The sequence below is a fragment of the Physeter macrocephalus genome, chromosome 21 (genome assembly GCF_002837175.3).
Source record: "Physeter macrocephalus isolate SW-GA chromosome 21, ASM283717v5, whole genome shotgun sequence".
Taxonomy (NCBI): Eukaryota; Metazoa; Chordata; class Mammalia; order Artiodactyla; family Physeteridae; genus Physeter; species Physeter macrocephalus.
This window is the reverse complement of record NC_041234.1, coordinates 8,437,876-8,452,506: the sequence shown is the minus strand read 5'-3', so window position 1 is coordinate 8,452,506 and position 14,631 is coordinate 8,437,876. Positions and strand designations below refer to the sequence as shown.

Genomic DNA, 14,631 nt, shown 5'->3' with positions numbered 1-14,631 from the left:
CAAGCCAAGCGCAGCTGGTCAGAGCACAACTCCACCCAGGGGAAAACTGTGACTAAAGAAGGAGGAATACTTTACAAGTGACAGCTCTGAACTCAGTGAACTCAATACTTAAACACTGGATGGAAACATTTATATGGATGTTAAAAGAGAGCACAAGTCAAAGTAGATCATAAATATATGAAAAATTATAGTGAAGAGAAACACATCCTGTGGAGCTTTATAACTTGTGAATTTTAATCTGGACTCTCAGCTTCCGTTTCTAAGAGTAAATACAACATGGCTCCTCTTTCCTCACCCCAAGTCCTCTGCCAAGTCCACCTTTCAGCAAAAAATAGACTATGGTGAAAATCAGATAGACAATTCTAAAACCGGCTAAACTTCATGAAAATATAAATTATGAAGACCTGGGGCATTTTTCAAAATTAACTAGAAAGAACTTTTCCCTTCGGTCTATTTTACGACTAGTAAAGTGCATCACATAGGGACTTAGAAAACTACAAAGGAATATAACATGACAAAAGGACAGTATTCAGAGGTAACACTGTTACATAAGCATAAAAATTCCACTTCCCACTCTTTACGAACTTGATAATGACCAGAAGGTAGACTTTCACTTAAGATCTTTGAAACCAAGCAGTTAAGTGAAAAATTCCAAGACCACTTTTGGAATGCTTTAATTGACAGAATGGAGGTATACAAATGAACTTCAAAATAAAATCTACGCATCCAAGAGGAAGATCTAACACGAAAGTACCCATACCTCACAATGAGAATCCGGTCAGATGGAAGAAGGCCAAAGTCTAAATCAGAGAGTGAGGATGGATGCATAAGAGAAAGGAAGGGCCCAGGGACCGAATTATCAAGACATGCTAAGCTGACGTCCTCAACTTCCAGACTCCCCAGGCCTTAGCTGGTGGTTTGGGACAAACATGGTATTTGGTCACAAAGAGCAACAGTAGAGATCGGCTGTATCTGCAATGGGGAGGGAGCTGAGAAATCTGGGGAGACTGTAGACACTCTATGATAACGAGGACAGAGGTGTGAGGACGCGAGTGCTAACGAGGTTCTGTGTCCCCTTATGACAGGCGCCAACCAAACCACGGCAACGTACTACGAAAAATGACTTGAGTTACTACTTTAGTGGAAGATCTGAAGTAGCTACAGGAAACTTCTGTGGAAAAGGTCCACCTCATACAGAGAGAAAATACACATTCAGACACTGCGTTAACTATAGTGCCACACGCAGAGTTGGTGGAGGAAAGGAGTTCTTTCTGGGTGACTTGCAGAAGACCATCTTTTCTTCATGGAGAGGACCGAAGCATTCAGTTCTTTACAAAGTTCTGTTAGTCTTGAACTTGTCCCTACAAAGAAAATAATGGGAATATCCACAGTGAGTTTATGAGGACAAGCTTCTCTATTTTACCCGAGACTTACTTAGAGCATTTAATTACAGTGATGATTCAAAAACCCGTGCCTTATCTCAGAATTATTCTCTATGGTTACTACAGAAAATGAATTACCATTTAATGACTTACATATAATTTAAAACACTTCTTTCCTCTCAGTTAAAAACCTGATTAGAAATGAGGAATCACTGCTAATGGGTATGCGGTTTCTTTGGGGCATGGTGAATATGTTCTGAAATTAGACAGTGGGTGAGGATCACACAACTCTGTGAATATACCAAAAGCCACTGAACTGTACACTTTAAAAGGCTGAATTATATCTCAATAAAGCTGTAATTAAAAATCTGCTTAGGAAATAAATTTTCTTAGAATTTCTCTTTCCCCTAGTGAATTTACCACACCTACTAAATACTTTCCCAAGGTGGCCACCAATTATGCTATTTGTATAACTGAAACACCAGGCTAACCATTTTAAAATCTTAAAAACTGCTTTCTGCTAAAATTTGTCTAAGATATTAGAAATGAAGACTCATACTTAATGAGCAGTATACAACCTCCTAAACTAATTAAAGTTTTAAGTAGACTTTTTTTTAAAATTATTTATTTATTTATTTATTTTTGGCTGCATTGGGTCTTTGTTGCTGTGTGCGGGCTTTCTCTAGTTGCGATAAGCGGGGGCTACTCTTTTTTGTTTTGTTTGCGGTACGCGGGCCTCTCCCTGTTGTGGCCTCTCCCGTTGCGGAGCACAGGCTCTGGACGCGCAGGCTCAGCGGCCATGGCTCACGGGCCCAGCCGCTCCGCGGCGTGTGGGATCTTCCCGGACCGGGGCACGAACCCGTGTCCCCTGCGTCGGCAGGCGGACTCGCAACCACTGCGCCACCAGGGAAACCCGGGGGCTACTCTTCATTGCAGCGCGCAGGCTTCCCACTGTGGTGGTTTCTCTTGTAGTGGAGCACGGGCGCTAGGTGCGCGGGCTTCAGCAGCTGTGGCTTGAGGGCTCTAGAGCGCAGGCTCAGTAGTTGTGGCACACGGGCTTAGCTATTCTGCGGCATGTGGGATCTTCCCGGACCAGGGCTTGAACCCGTGTCCCCTGCATTGGCAGGCGGATTCTTAACCATTGTGCCACCAGGGAAGTCCTAAACAGCCTTTAAAACAATATTCAACAAAGGCCATCTTTTAACAATCCAAATGGACCTTAATGTTTATAAAGACTGCTTCTGTGCTACTCACATGACTCCCCCTACCGGAGCCATAGCTGGAATTAACTGCTCACACTGATGCCCAACATGCTACTTGACTTACATACGGACAGAAAATGGAATCAAGGGAAACTGATCCATGGGTTTCAAGCTAATTTAGCTTAATCTCCGCCGGGGATGGTGTGTGTATGTGTCTACACACACCTGTGTGTACACTCACACTCATATGCACAAACCAAACTCCTCTAGATTTAATCATTTGAGGTAAGTGACCAGGTCGGCAATATTGCACAGAGGTCCATCACAATACTTCCGTAGAAAAGAATAAACATCAATATAGATACCCTTTATATCATTCAACAGAAAAGACCAATGCTACTATAAAGGTACAAAATCACAAAGCTATATAAACTCTATTTGCATACAAATACCTTTCTGTTGCACTATGTTAGGAATCAAGGTTTTCAGAGTAAGAGGAAATATATACAATTAAAATATAATAGCGAGGGACTTCCCTGATGGTGCAGTGGTTAAGAATCCGCCTGCCAATGCAGGGGACACGGGTTCGAGCCCTGGTCCGGGAAGATCCCACGTGCCGCGGAGCAACTAAGCCTGTGCGCCACAACTAGTGAGCCCACGTGCCACAACTACTGAAGCCTGAGCGCCTAGAGCCCATGCTCCGCGACAAGAGAAGCCACTGCAACGAGAAGCCCATGCACTGTAACGAAGAGTAGCCCCCGCTCGCCGCAACTAGAGAAAGCCCGCGTGCAGCAACAAAGACCCAACACAGCCAAAAATAAATAAATAAATAAATAAAATATTAAAGAATAAAATATTAGCGAGAACCATTGCAATGTTAAAATCGAATAAAAATATCAATATGAACTTATGATCTTAAAAAAGATATGTATTTTATAGGTCTGCCCAGAAAAGGGGACTAGAAAAGGTATAATGTACACCTGCAACACCCAGATTAGGGTCTCTAATACCCATTAAAAGGAAACAGGAGTCCTTGAGGAAAATGGCTGATTCTAGGCAAAGTGTAAGATGAGCCTAGGACATCATCTTGGGCCAGAAAGCAAGGAAGCTTTCAAAGATGAATACGGTTTTATCAATGGAACACAAAGGATCTGGCTCAAAATAGCTTCCAATGGCCAAAGGTGTGCCAGTTCTAGCATCAAAAAGATGGCCACTACATGCAGTGACATGGGTGAACCTCACAGAAAGCCAGACACAAAAAGAGCACACACTATATCTTCCTTTTGTTTTAAGTTCAAGCAGTGAGAGAGTCAGATATAGTGATAGGTGATAGAGCTGGAATAATTGTTACATGGCGAGGAGGGAAAAAGGAGGAGAGTCTGACTAGAAAGTAGCCTTTTCAGGTGCTGGAAATATAGGTGTAAAAATTCATTAAGTTATAAACTTAAGATTTGTACACTTTTTATATATATGTTAAATATTGATTGAAACATATCAAAGCAATAAAAATCTACAATAGCCATAATAATACTTGAAAGAGAGAAAGCCAGAAACTCATTGCTCAAATTTAAGGTGGTTTTTAACTCAACTTCTTACCTTGAAAATTGGTAATTAAAGGGAAAGACTGAAATGCTTATCCTGCCTTGCCAGGAGGAACTGTACTTCAAAAGGTACCTAAATGACCTTAGTTGTTGAGGAAGAACTTTATAGGAAAATGTCAGCTAATAACTGTCAAAGGAATGATACTAACAAAAAAAACTCATCATTTTATAAACATTAATAAAGTTACTGATTAAGGCCAAATTTATCAACTGGTGCTAAAAACCATTAGGTGATGGTTGCATGGTGCCGAAATAACATGACAAAACAACACTACGCAGATTACTTTCTGGTTGAGAAGGGAAAATTAACTATACTATGGAGGGATCAGACAGCCATCATCTGAATTACGGTCAGTCTTAACATTACTAATGGTGGATCAACCAGACATCATGGGTCTCAGAGTATAATTCTGCAACAGTATTTATGAAATATTCTAGCAAAAAAATGCTCCACTGAGCCTTTAGATGAACTTCCAGTTTATGGGAGATACAGGGAAAGGGGGACAAATTAAATAAAACTTCAAAGACAAAATCAAACAAATCAAGGTGGGACATTTTTGCAGGACAACTGGTATGGTCCAACAACAGATTGTTCTAGATTAAAAACAGCTTGAGACCTACTCAGATGTGTTATGTGGTCCTGTAACTGATTTGTTGTTTGGACAAATCAGGGGAATTTTCATGATGAAAACGTATTGACATGGAAAGGTGGAGATGGTTAAATGAAATAAAACTAGGTTGTACAATAGTATGAAAAGTATGATCTCATTTGGGGAAAAATACATATACATATATACAAATAGCAAAATATCTGGAAGAACACAGATAAAGCTCTAAGAATGGTAATCTCTGGGTTATAGGAATACAGCAGTTTCTCTTTCTTTTTTTGCTTTTTTATATTTCCTAATTTTTTTACAATGTTCATATACTGCTTTTCTATTACTAAAAGGTTACTTGAAATTAAACAAATAATCAGAACCCTTACTCTTGCTAGCAGAGTTGGAGCTTAAAGGTAGTCAGAAGAAAAAGAAAATTGGAAACCAAAGATTGGATTATTGTCCTTATTACCACAAAGTAGTGAAACTTGTTATTCTATGATTGATAATTTTCCTCTTTTTCATTTTTTTTATTGTGGTAAATTGTACATAAAATTTACCACCTGGTTAAGATGGTAAAAAAATGTTTTATTAAGTGTACAGTCCCATGGCATTAAATACATGCACAGTGTTGTACCACCATCACCACCATCCATCTCCAGAACTTTTTCATCTTTCTCCACTGAAACTATGTCCTCATTAAACACTAAATTCCCTTTCCCCCTACTCCCCAGCCCTGGCAACCACCATCCTACTTTCTGTCTCTAGGTGCCTCACGTAAGTGGAATCATACAATGTTTGTCCTTTTGGATCTGGCTTATTTTACTTAGCATAATGACTTCAAGGTTTATCTATATTGTAGCATGTCAGAACTTTATTCCTTTTAAAGGCTGAAAAATAATACTCTGTTAGATGGATAAACCACATTTTGTTTACCTTGACTGATAATTTTAACTTCTTTATTTTTCCAGTTTCAACCCACCTACAGACTTTCTCTAAACATTCTTCTGTGAATTCTACGGATGATGACAAATTACAAATTAATTACTTTTTACATAAGATTCATGGCAGGATAAACCCTGCTTACTGCTTTTGATATCTCCACAGGGCAAGGACTCCTAGAACATTAAGGCCTCTATTGGAATTGCTACTCTGGCTACCCAATTCTTGCTATCCTTCCTGTATGGGGTGAAAAAGCTACTCCATTCTTTCTTTAGGGATCACTTTGCTTTTCCAGGGATAAAACCACAAAGATGTGGCTGAAAATATCAATCGTCTGGCTGGTACACACTGGAGAAAAAACAGATACTTTATAATAGAAAGAAAAGTGGTAAATTACTGTTTCGCCTTGTATTTGGAAGCATCCCTGGGTTCACTGCTGGGATTGCTCCAATCATCAGCCTCAGGTGTGGTCTTGTAATGGCGCCATGCGGACTTATTAAAAACTGGAAGTCTCTCAAATGATTCACTTGAAAGAGCCTAAGGAAAAACAAAAACAGACACCAAAGGTCCACAGTGTCATCTTGCTCACATGAAATACTAACCCACAGTTTATTATTTAAAACATTAGAAACCTTATTAATATATATTTTTAGAGTTATATTAAAATTACATTTTAGTAATTTACTTAGACTGATCAGGATGAAATTAAAGCTTTTTTAAAGGAATAAAAACATTCACTCATGAAAAACCAGTACTGAAGTACACATGACCAAAGCAAAAACTATTTTAGTTCAGTTAATACTGATGAGAGATATTCAATTGTCTTGACTATATGGTCTTAGACCAAACACTACTGTTCACTGGGCAACTGTTCTCCCTGAGGGCCCTGAAGAAATAGTTTCATACACAGTTGATTTATAAATATAAGCTCATAGGGCTTCCCTGGTGGCGCAGTGGTTGAGAGCCCGCCTGCCGACGCAGGGGACACGGGTTCGTGCCCCGGTCCGGGAAGATCCCACGTGCCGCAGAGCGGCAAAAACGCAAAAAAAAAAAAAAGAAAAAAAAGAAAAAGCTCATAAAGTGATATCAAATAGCATAACATTTATGTGCATTGGCATCTAAGACAGACACTCAAAATAACTGGTTATCTTATCATATAACACACTACGCAGCTGTTAAAAGGATAAGCCAGTTCTGTATGAACTGATATGGAAAGATCTCCAAGATATATTGCAAAGTAAAAAAAAGCAAGGTGCTAAAATAATCATTTGTGTGAAAAAAAATCAGATTTCCCCCCATATTTTTATCAATGCAGAATCAACTTCCATGAAGATCCACATGAAACTGGCATCCATGGTCACCCCTGGGAAAGAGAACCAGGTGGCTCTGGGCCACTGATGGGAGAGACTTAGTTTTCCCTTTTGTAGCTTTAAAATTTTGTACTATGTGCCCATACTACATATTCAAAAAGTACTCCAAATATTCTAGAGTTTAGAAGTAAATAAAAGTCTGACTCCACCAATGAATGAGAAAACTTGTTTTACAGAGAACTTTGTTATTCGATCAGACTTTTCGGTAACCATATTATGAGCACTGAATTCTTGCAACTTCGGGAAAGCCGGCAAGTTTCTAAAACAAAAGACTAAAAGAATTCAGTTTATGAAAACCTGTCTCCTTTTAGATTAGTCCTTTCAATGGGTACACAATTTTTTATAAAATCACAACTTAGAATTATGGTTTTAAAAATCAATATTTAAATTTTTACCTCTCCATGTTTCCTATTTTGCTATATCTGAGTATAAAATCAAGAGTAGGACATAACTTGGTTTTCACGTAAAACTGGAGTAAATCCGAGCTGAATATAGGAGATGATACAGTGCTATTCTCCATTAGTTATTAGAACTTATAGCTTTAAAAAGTAAAGATGCCTTCATATAACAGAAATAAAATGCAGTACCTTCAAATAAATGACAGCATCAGTACCCACGCCTTCCATAGAATAGAGTTTTAGGTCTCCTTGAAAATATCTAGCATACAGACGAGAAATTGGCAAGCCATAACCAAATCCAGCCTATCGAGAAAAGAAAATTAATACAGTGAGACAGGCACAAAATGCTAATACATTGAGTCTGAGGACCATCTGCAAGATTAAAATAAATTCTTGATTCATATTTAAGGCAAATAAATTATTGATCCAAACTTTACAATGATGTATATGCTCATCTATGGCAAACATCTGTTTTCACCCTGCAAAAATACTTCTCACATGTTTGGAAAAGAACAGAAATACTCCGATTTTTGACTAATGCTTTTTGAACGTTTTAAAGCAAATTGTTAGCATTGTTAAATCCCAAATCAAGTGGAATTTGAACCAGAAACCAAAGTAAACCACATCATTCCAAAGTTCCACTATGATTTCTTTGCTCAATTAAACTGAGTAGCACGGGAGTTGAAATCTAACCGTACCAAGGCTAACACGATGAAAAGAAAGCAATCTCCTAAGAGCTACTTCCTAAGGCTCTGGGAACGCTGCAATATTTTGACATGTGGTAGTCCATATATTCTGAGAGACAAGAAGACAATTCCAGTACCCTCCTATACCTCTATGTCATGGAACCTTGACTGTCAGTAACAGGTTGTTGGGGGAAGAAAAACAAAGGTCTCCGATATTGATAGGAACAATTGAGACTAATTTCCAACACTCTGGGGTGGAGGGGAAGGGGCTGTCCTCAAGCTTCGACCCCTCTGATTAAGTCCACCGACAGGGTGTCAAAGGATCAATAGGAGTTGTCTGGGAGGACATTTCCGAAAAAGAAATGCGTGCGTCACGGCACAGAGCTGTAACATAGTAAGGTGTTTGATGAAGAAGTTAACGTTTCCTAGTAGTACATACGCACACGCCTGCGTAAAAGCTGAGGAGAGTTGACTAACTGGGAGAGATGCTAGTGGAAGCATTTCTTCAAAAGGAGAGCCACCAGGCACACTGGAAAGAATACAGACATGGCCAGTGCCAGCTTGACGATAATGAGCTCAATGACCTTGGGCAAACCAGTAACCTCATTTCCTCATCTATAAAATGGGAGGTAGGATGCACATTTTTTAGAGCTCTCTTACTTCAATTGCTCAGTGTCCTTTTAAAAAAAAGATGACATCACAGCTGTCCTCAAGATGCTATTTTGAGACCTGTAACGGACGATCCATATTCCTTTTAAACAATTGTGAGGGTTCTAGATTTGCTTGTAGGGTCTTTTTTTCTTTTGACATTTATTTAAGTAGGTACCAGAAACTAGTCAAGGCAATGGCCTTCAAATTGATCTTGCAAGAATTTTCTTGAATCCTATGTAAACGACTTCCTCTCTGTTTTCAATATGCAGTGTTAACAAACCCTGTCTAGAATAAATGATGTTAAGGGTTGGATTTTATTCATACATATAAAATATAATCTTACGTGCTTGTCAGTCAGGTACAACTTGAAAATGAAAATTTACACCCGGAACCATTTTGTAGACTGATATGTTGCTGTGCTTAATGACAATGGGTTCAGTTGTTGTTTGTCAATTAGAAACACTCAGCCCGGCGAGGGGGGGAGAAAGTGTGGTCCTACCAGGATCTAAATGCTGCCATGGTAACCAGAGGCTTTCCTCACTTCCTGAAGGTTATTTCCACAGTGAGACAGAAAGGGCTCTGAAAATGCATACGCCACCTATATGTTTCCTGCTTATGTTATTTCATATAAAAAATTTAATGTGATCATAATTTAACACTTTAATTATATAAACAAATTTGGCGGGGGAAGTTCAAAGGCCCTGGGTGATTTGGGTCTCTATGGTATGCAGCACCAAAGTGCCCAGGGCCAGCTGCAGCCAGTCACGCTGTGCTGTTCCCTGCTCACCTGCTATTAAACGTCCACCCCCTCCAAGGAGAGTGTCAGGTGGTAAATGGTGCTCTGGAAGCAGTCTTAACCACAGGGAAATATTTTTTCTCTGTATTGGGGAGGTAGATACTCAGCTCTGAGTGTTTCTTAGACACAAATTAGAGAAGAAATCTGAGTCCAAAAGAATCATAAAGAAAGCAGCAGTGGCATAAAATTCTCCCTCCTTCAAACCATGCGGGAAACATTCAAATGCAACAAGGCTAATGCGACAACCCAGGGAAAGAGCCACCTCTGTCCCTTCCTGAGTGAACGGTCTTTCCTCTAGCAGCCGTTTCAGAGGCTTACCAGCGGCGCGGCTCTCGTAGGCTCCAGGCTAGGTCTCGGAGCAGTTGAATACATGTAGTTAAAAAGACGATCTATTTTTCGTAGTGGGACCCCACCACCTAGGTCACTTATCTGTAATGTACAAAATGTTAAAAGGAAGAAAAACAAGAAGAAGTCATCAATCTATACTTAGTAGGAGGCAAGGAGTTCATTAAATAAAGTACATACTACATTACTCTAAACCGTGCAAGGGCTTGGCAAGGGCTTGAACCCCCAACGAAATATGGTCTCTTTGTGAACAGTGTAAAACAAAGGAGGCGGGCAAGTGGGGTTAGGATCCAGTACGCTTGGGTTTGAGATCTTGCTCAGCTCCCTAAAAAATGGGGTTCCAATGAAGTTTAAACGAGGTAGCTTAAGCCAAGTATCAAATGCAGTACTTACAAGTAAGACACTCAGTTGTCAGTTCTCTTCCCTTCCCTTTGATTCCTCAATGTTTACACACTACTAAATTAACTGATAATTCAAGTATACGTACAAATAAAGCAATTACCTTAATGGATAAGTCTTCTTTACCCAGAGTAACAAGGGTTTTAACAGCTGGGTAGCCCTCTTTTCTATCTTCATATAGTTCAACTGTCGCTCTCATTGAGTTCTGAAATCATAGAACCTTTTTTTTTTTAGCATGCCACCAGCTCACGAACTACAACTTTAAAAAAAGAAACTAGCAAAAGATTACCGATTGGGGAAAATATCAGTTGGATTTATATGGCACTTTTTTCCCCTCTAAAGAACTTAACTAAACGTGTGTTCAGAACAAGGAAAAACTTCTTGATGCTTTACTTTGTTTTTATCTCGTTTTAGTCTCATCCACCATACTAAATGCTTATTTTCCTTTCCTTCCTGTTTTCTTTTTGTTTTTGCTTTAGGGTATTTAAATTATTCAACTCGTAACAAAGAGGGATGTTTTTATCATGTGTAATGAGGCTGCAGAGGCTCACTGATGTGTGCTTTAAATCCCACTATCAGTCTGCACTTACAGAGCACCCTTCCTCTCAAGAAGGCGGAAAACCTGAGAGGATTCATGCTTCCCACAAAAATTAATCATTTGGCTGGAAAAAAAAAAAAGCAGAAGAAATGTCAGGTGAAAAGAAATTCTGAAAAAGCCACAGCTGTTGAAGAGCAAGTTCACAACTGAATGCCCATCTCAACCTTAAGGGTCACATCAGTGACATAATTTTGGGAAGCAAATCAGCATAACTGATTTTTCAGGTGTTTGGTTTAGGGTTTTACACATTGGAAGAAATGAAATTTTAGCTCAAATGCCTTGTGCCTGTAATACTGCTATTTACATGCCATTAGCTACTGGTTAATAAAGGTAACGGCTTAGGGTATAGAGAGTCTTTTTTCTTTTGGTCCAGCCCTTCCAAATTTTTGCCCCCTGCCTCTGTCACATCTTCTGAATTTTCTAAATTGACTCAAATGTGTAAAAGTGTTAACGTATCTTTCAGGACTGGAACAACTGCTAATGCACCGACATGGTTAATGTTCAGAAACATAACGATGCATAAACATGTTTTTATTTTGATCTGGCTACCACCAATAAAGCCTTTGCCAGATTGGGAAACTAAAAAGCATCTCTAAGCTCATATCTGAAGAAAAAACAATATGGATTTTACATAAAGCCACTAAAGTACAATTAAGCTTCAAAATCAATATGTACTAATATTCATGAAGACTATACTGTACACAGCAAATTTTCACCTCACAGTGTACAAATTATAAAACCCACAGGATATCAGAAATAGAATTTAAAAAATGGTTATGCAAAACCTTTTTCTTATGCTAATCTGATGAATCCATTATGCCCTGAATCAAAGTAATTTAAAATGAAGACTTCTTTCCATGTTTTTAAATTCCACTTACCTTGAACAACTCAAATAGCATGTGAAACAGATGTGAGGGCACATAAACTACCTGAATAGGTTTGTCTGGAGCTTTGGCTGAAAACAGAGACAAAACCGTCAATGAGTAAGGATCAAAACTAGAAGAAAGTCAAGAATGTTGTTGGCACCCTTTCTTCCAAGTACATAAAAAAAGAACTCTACAAAAGGCCAACGTAGGCTTCCAACTCTAAAGGCAGGGCTGAGCAAAAGCATGTGCTCTGAAGTCCAACAAACTTGGGGTGAAATCCAGTTCCTTCACTTACCAGCTATGTGACCTTGGGCAAATTTCTCTCTTTGGAACTTAGTTGAGCACAACTGGAATATCATCACCTATGTCCTAATGTTCAGAGCATTACATAAGGTCATCCAAATATCACTTGGTGTTTCTCAAAATGGGGGACACCCTCCACCACCACCACTGACCCCAGTGGTCAGCCAGGGGAATGTGAAGCCACAGAGGTAGAGGGGTACATCCTCTTGGAGACTTGGACTAAACAGTTATGTTAAGTTCTGTTAAATTATGACAAACAAGGCATACTACTCGCAGCTAGCAGACCAACTCCCAGAGACCTACAGTCCTTTCTCCTTGTGTCAGGGATCTTCTGAGGAAAATCCAAGAAACCCCGAATCCCAGAGTAGGATATAGAGTAGATAATAGAAAATTTAGCTTTCCTCCTCCTCGTGACCTGAAATCGTTAAGAGACCAAAACTACGTAAGCTTTCTCAAGTAGAACACCCATGTTATGATTTCAACCTAACTACTTCCTCTAATAAAGTAAGTAATTAACAGTAATATAAAGGAGAGCAATCATTTGTTTGCTTCTTAGCAGTTTACAAAGAGCTTGCACATACATTACCCAAATGAACTCTCATGACTATACTGTGTGGCTCATAGGGTGGGTGGCTGGGGACACAGGTTTTGCCGAGGTTATGTGACTTGCCTACCATAATGGAGGAGGCCTGCAACTGGACACCTGAACCAAGAGTTTTTGACTCTAAATCTTGAACCTTTTGATGATCAGTTATTTTTTAAACTACTAAGTAATATATACAGCAATATCCCCTTGTCCATGGTTTCACTTTCTGCAGTTTCTGTTACCCATGGTCAAACGAGGTTCGAAAATATTAAATGGAAACTTCTAGAAACAAACAATCCATAAGTTCTGAGTAGTGTGATGAAATCTCACGCCTTCCTGATCCGTCCTGCTCAGGACGTCAATCATCCCTTTGTCCAATAGATCCCGCCCATTAGACACTTAGTAGCCACCTTGGTTATAAGATCACTGTCACAGTATTGTAGTGCTTATGTTCAAGTGACACTTATTTTATTTAATAGTGGCCCCAACGTGCAAGAAGAGTGATGCTGGCAATCAAAACTACAATGAGGTATCACCTCACACGGGTCAGAATGGCCATCATCAAAAGATCTACAACAATAGATGCCAGAGTGGGTGTGGAGAAAAGGGAACCCTCATGCACTGCTGGTGGGAATGTAAACTGGTACAGCCACTATGGAGAACAGTGTGGAGGTTCCTTAAAAAACTAAAGAGAGAGCTACCATATGATCCAGCAATCCCACTCCTGGGCATATATCCTGAGAAAACCATAATTCGAGAGATACATGCACCTCAATGTTCACTGCAGCACTATTTACAATAACCAAGACATGGAAGCAACCTAATGTCCATCGACAGAGGAATGGATAAAGAAGATGTGGTGTGTGTATACATACATACACACACACACACACACACACACACACACACACACACACACAATGGAATCTTACTCAGCCATAAAAAAGAATGAAATAATGCCATTTGCAGCTACATGGACAGACCTAGAGATTATCAAACTAAGTGAAGTCAGACAGAACAAAAACAAATACCATATGATATCACTTACATGTGGAATCTAAAATATGATACAAATCAACGTATCTACGAAACAAAAACAGACTCACAGATATAGAGAACAGACTTGTGGTTGCCAAGGGGGAGGAGGGGTAGGGAAGGGAAGGAATGGGAGTTTGAGACTAGTAGATGTAAACTATTATATATAGGATAGATAAACAACAAGGTCCTACTGTATAGCACAGAGAACTATATTCAATATCTTGTGATAAACCATAATGGAAAAGAATATTAAAAAAAGAATGTCTATATATGTATAACTGAATCACTTTCTGTACAGCAGAAATTAACACATTATAAATCAACTATATTCAATAAAAAATATTAAAACTAAAAAAAGTTTCTGACTTTTATTATCAGTTCCTATGGATTCTCAGCATGTGAAATTCTATTTTATCTAATATTACATATTGCTTCATATATATACATGTATAACAATCAATTTGCTGTACACTTGAAACTAACACATTATATATCAAACATATTTCAATAAAAATTAAAAAATTAAAGTGGGTTCCCTGTAGAAAAAATAAAAAAGGTGAACATTGATTGTGTTGGTAACATAACCAGGTAAATACTGCTCACTGCAGATTGGCCACAGGAATGGACCAGGATGACATTTCTTTCCCTATGAGTCCAATGTTTCATGAGTCATGTGTCACTTGAAGGAGAATATCACCAACCTTAAGGTGGAATGGATTCACTTTATCCACCTCCAACTGCTCAAAATCATGTTACCTTTTTAGGTTGCCAAATATTGGACCATGTGTTTCTGATACTCCTCTTCTTGGGTAACTGGACAAGAGACATATGCTTTCCTCACCACATCACTGAGATCTTCCAGCCTCTTTTCT

The 14,631-nt window shown here is 39.0% G+C and overlaps 1 protein-coding gene across 1 annotated transcript in view; it reads right to left on the bottom strand.

Annotated features, from left to right (window-relative positions):
- Positions 1-659: 659 nt before the first annotated feature.
- Positions 660-14,631, bottom strand: part of PDK3 (pyruvate dehydrogenase kinase 3) — a 70,255-nt gene continuing 56,283 nt past the window's right edge. The window contains exons 7-12 of the mRNA XM_007119352.4: positions 11,845-11,921; positions 10,472-10,573; positions 9,943-10,053; positions 7,681-7,794; positions 6,121-6,260; positions 660-1,361 (exon numbers count right to left, since the gene is read on the bottom strand). Of these exons, the coding sequence (XP_007119414.1) occupies positions 1,331-1,361; positions 6,121-6,260; positions 7,681-7,794; positions 9,943-10,053; positions 10,472-10,573; positions 11,845-11,921 (575 nt within the window). The 3' untranslated portion in view covers positions 660-1,330. The remainder of the gene's footprint in view (positions 1,362-6,120; positions 6,261-7,680; positions 7,795-9,942; positions 10,054-10,471; positions 10,574-11,844; positions 11,922-14,631) is intronic.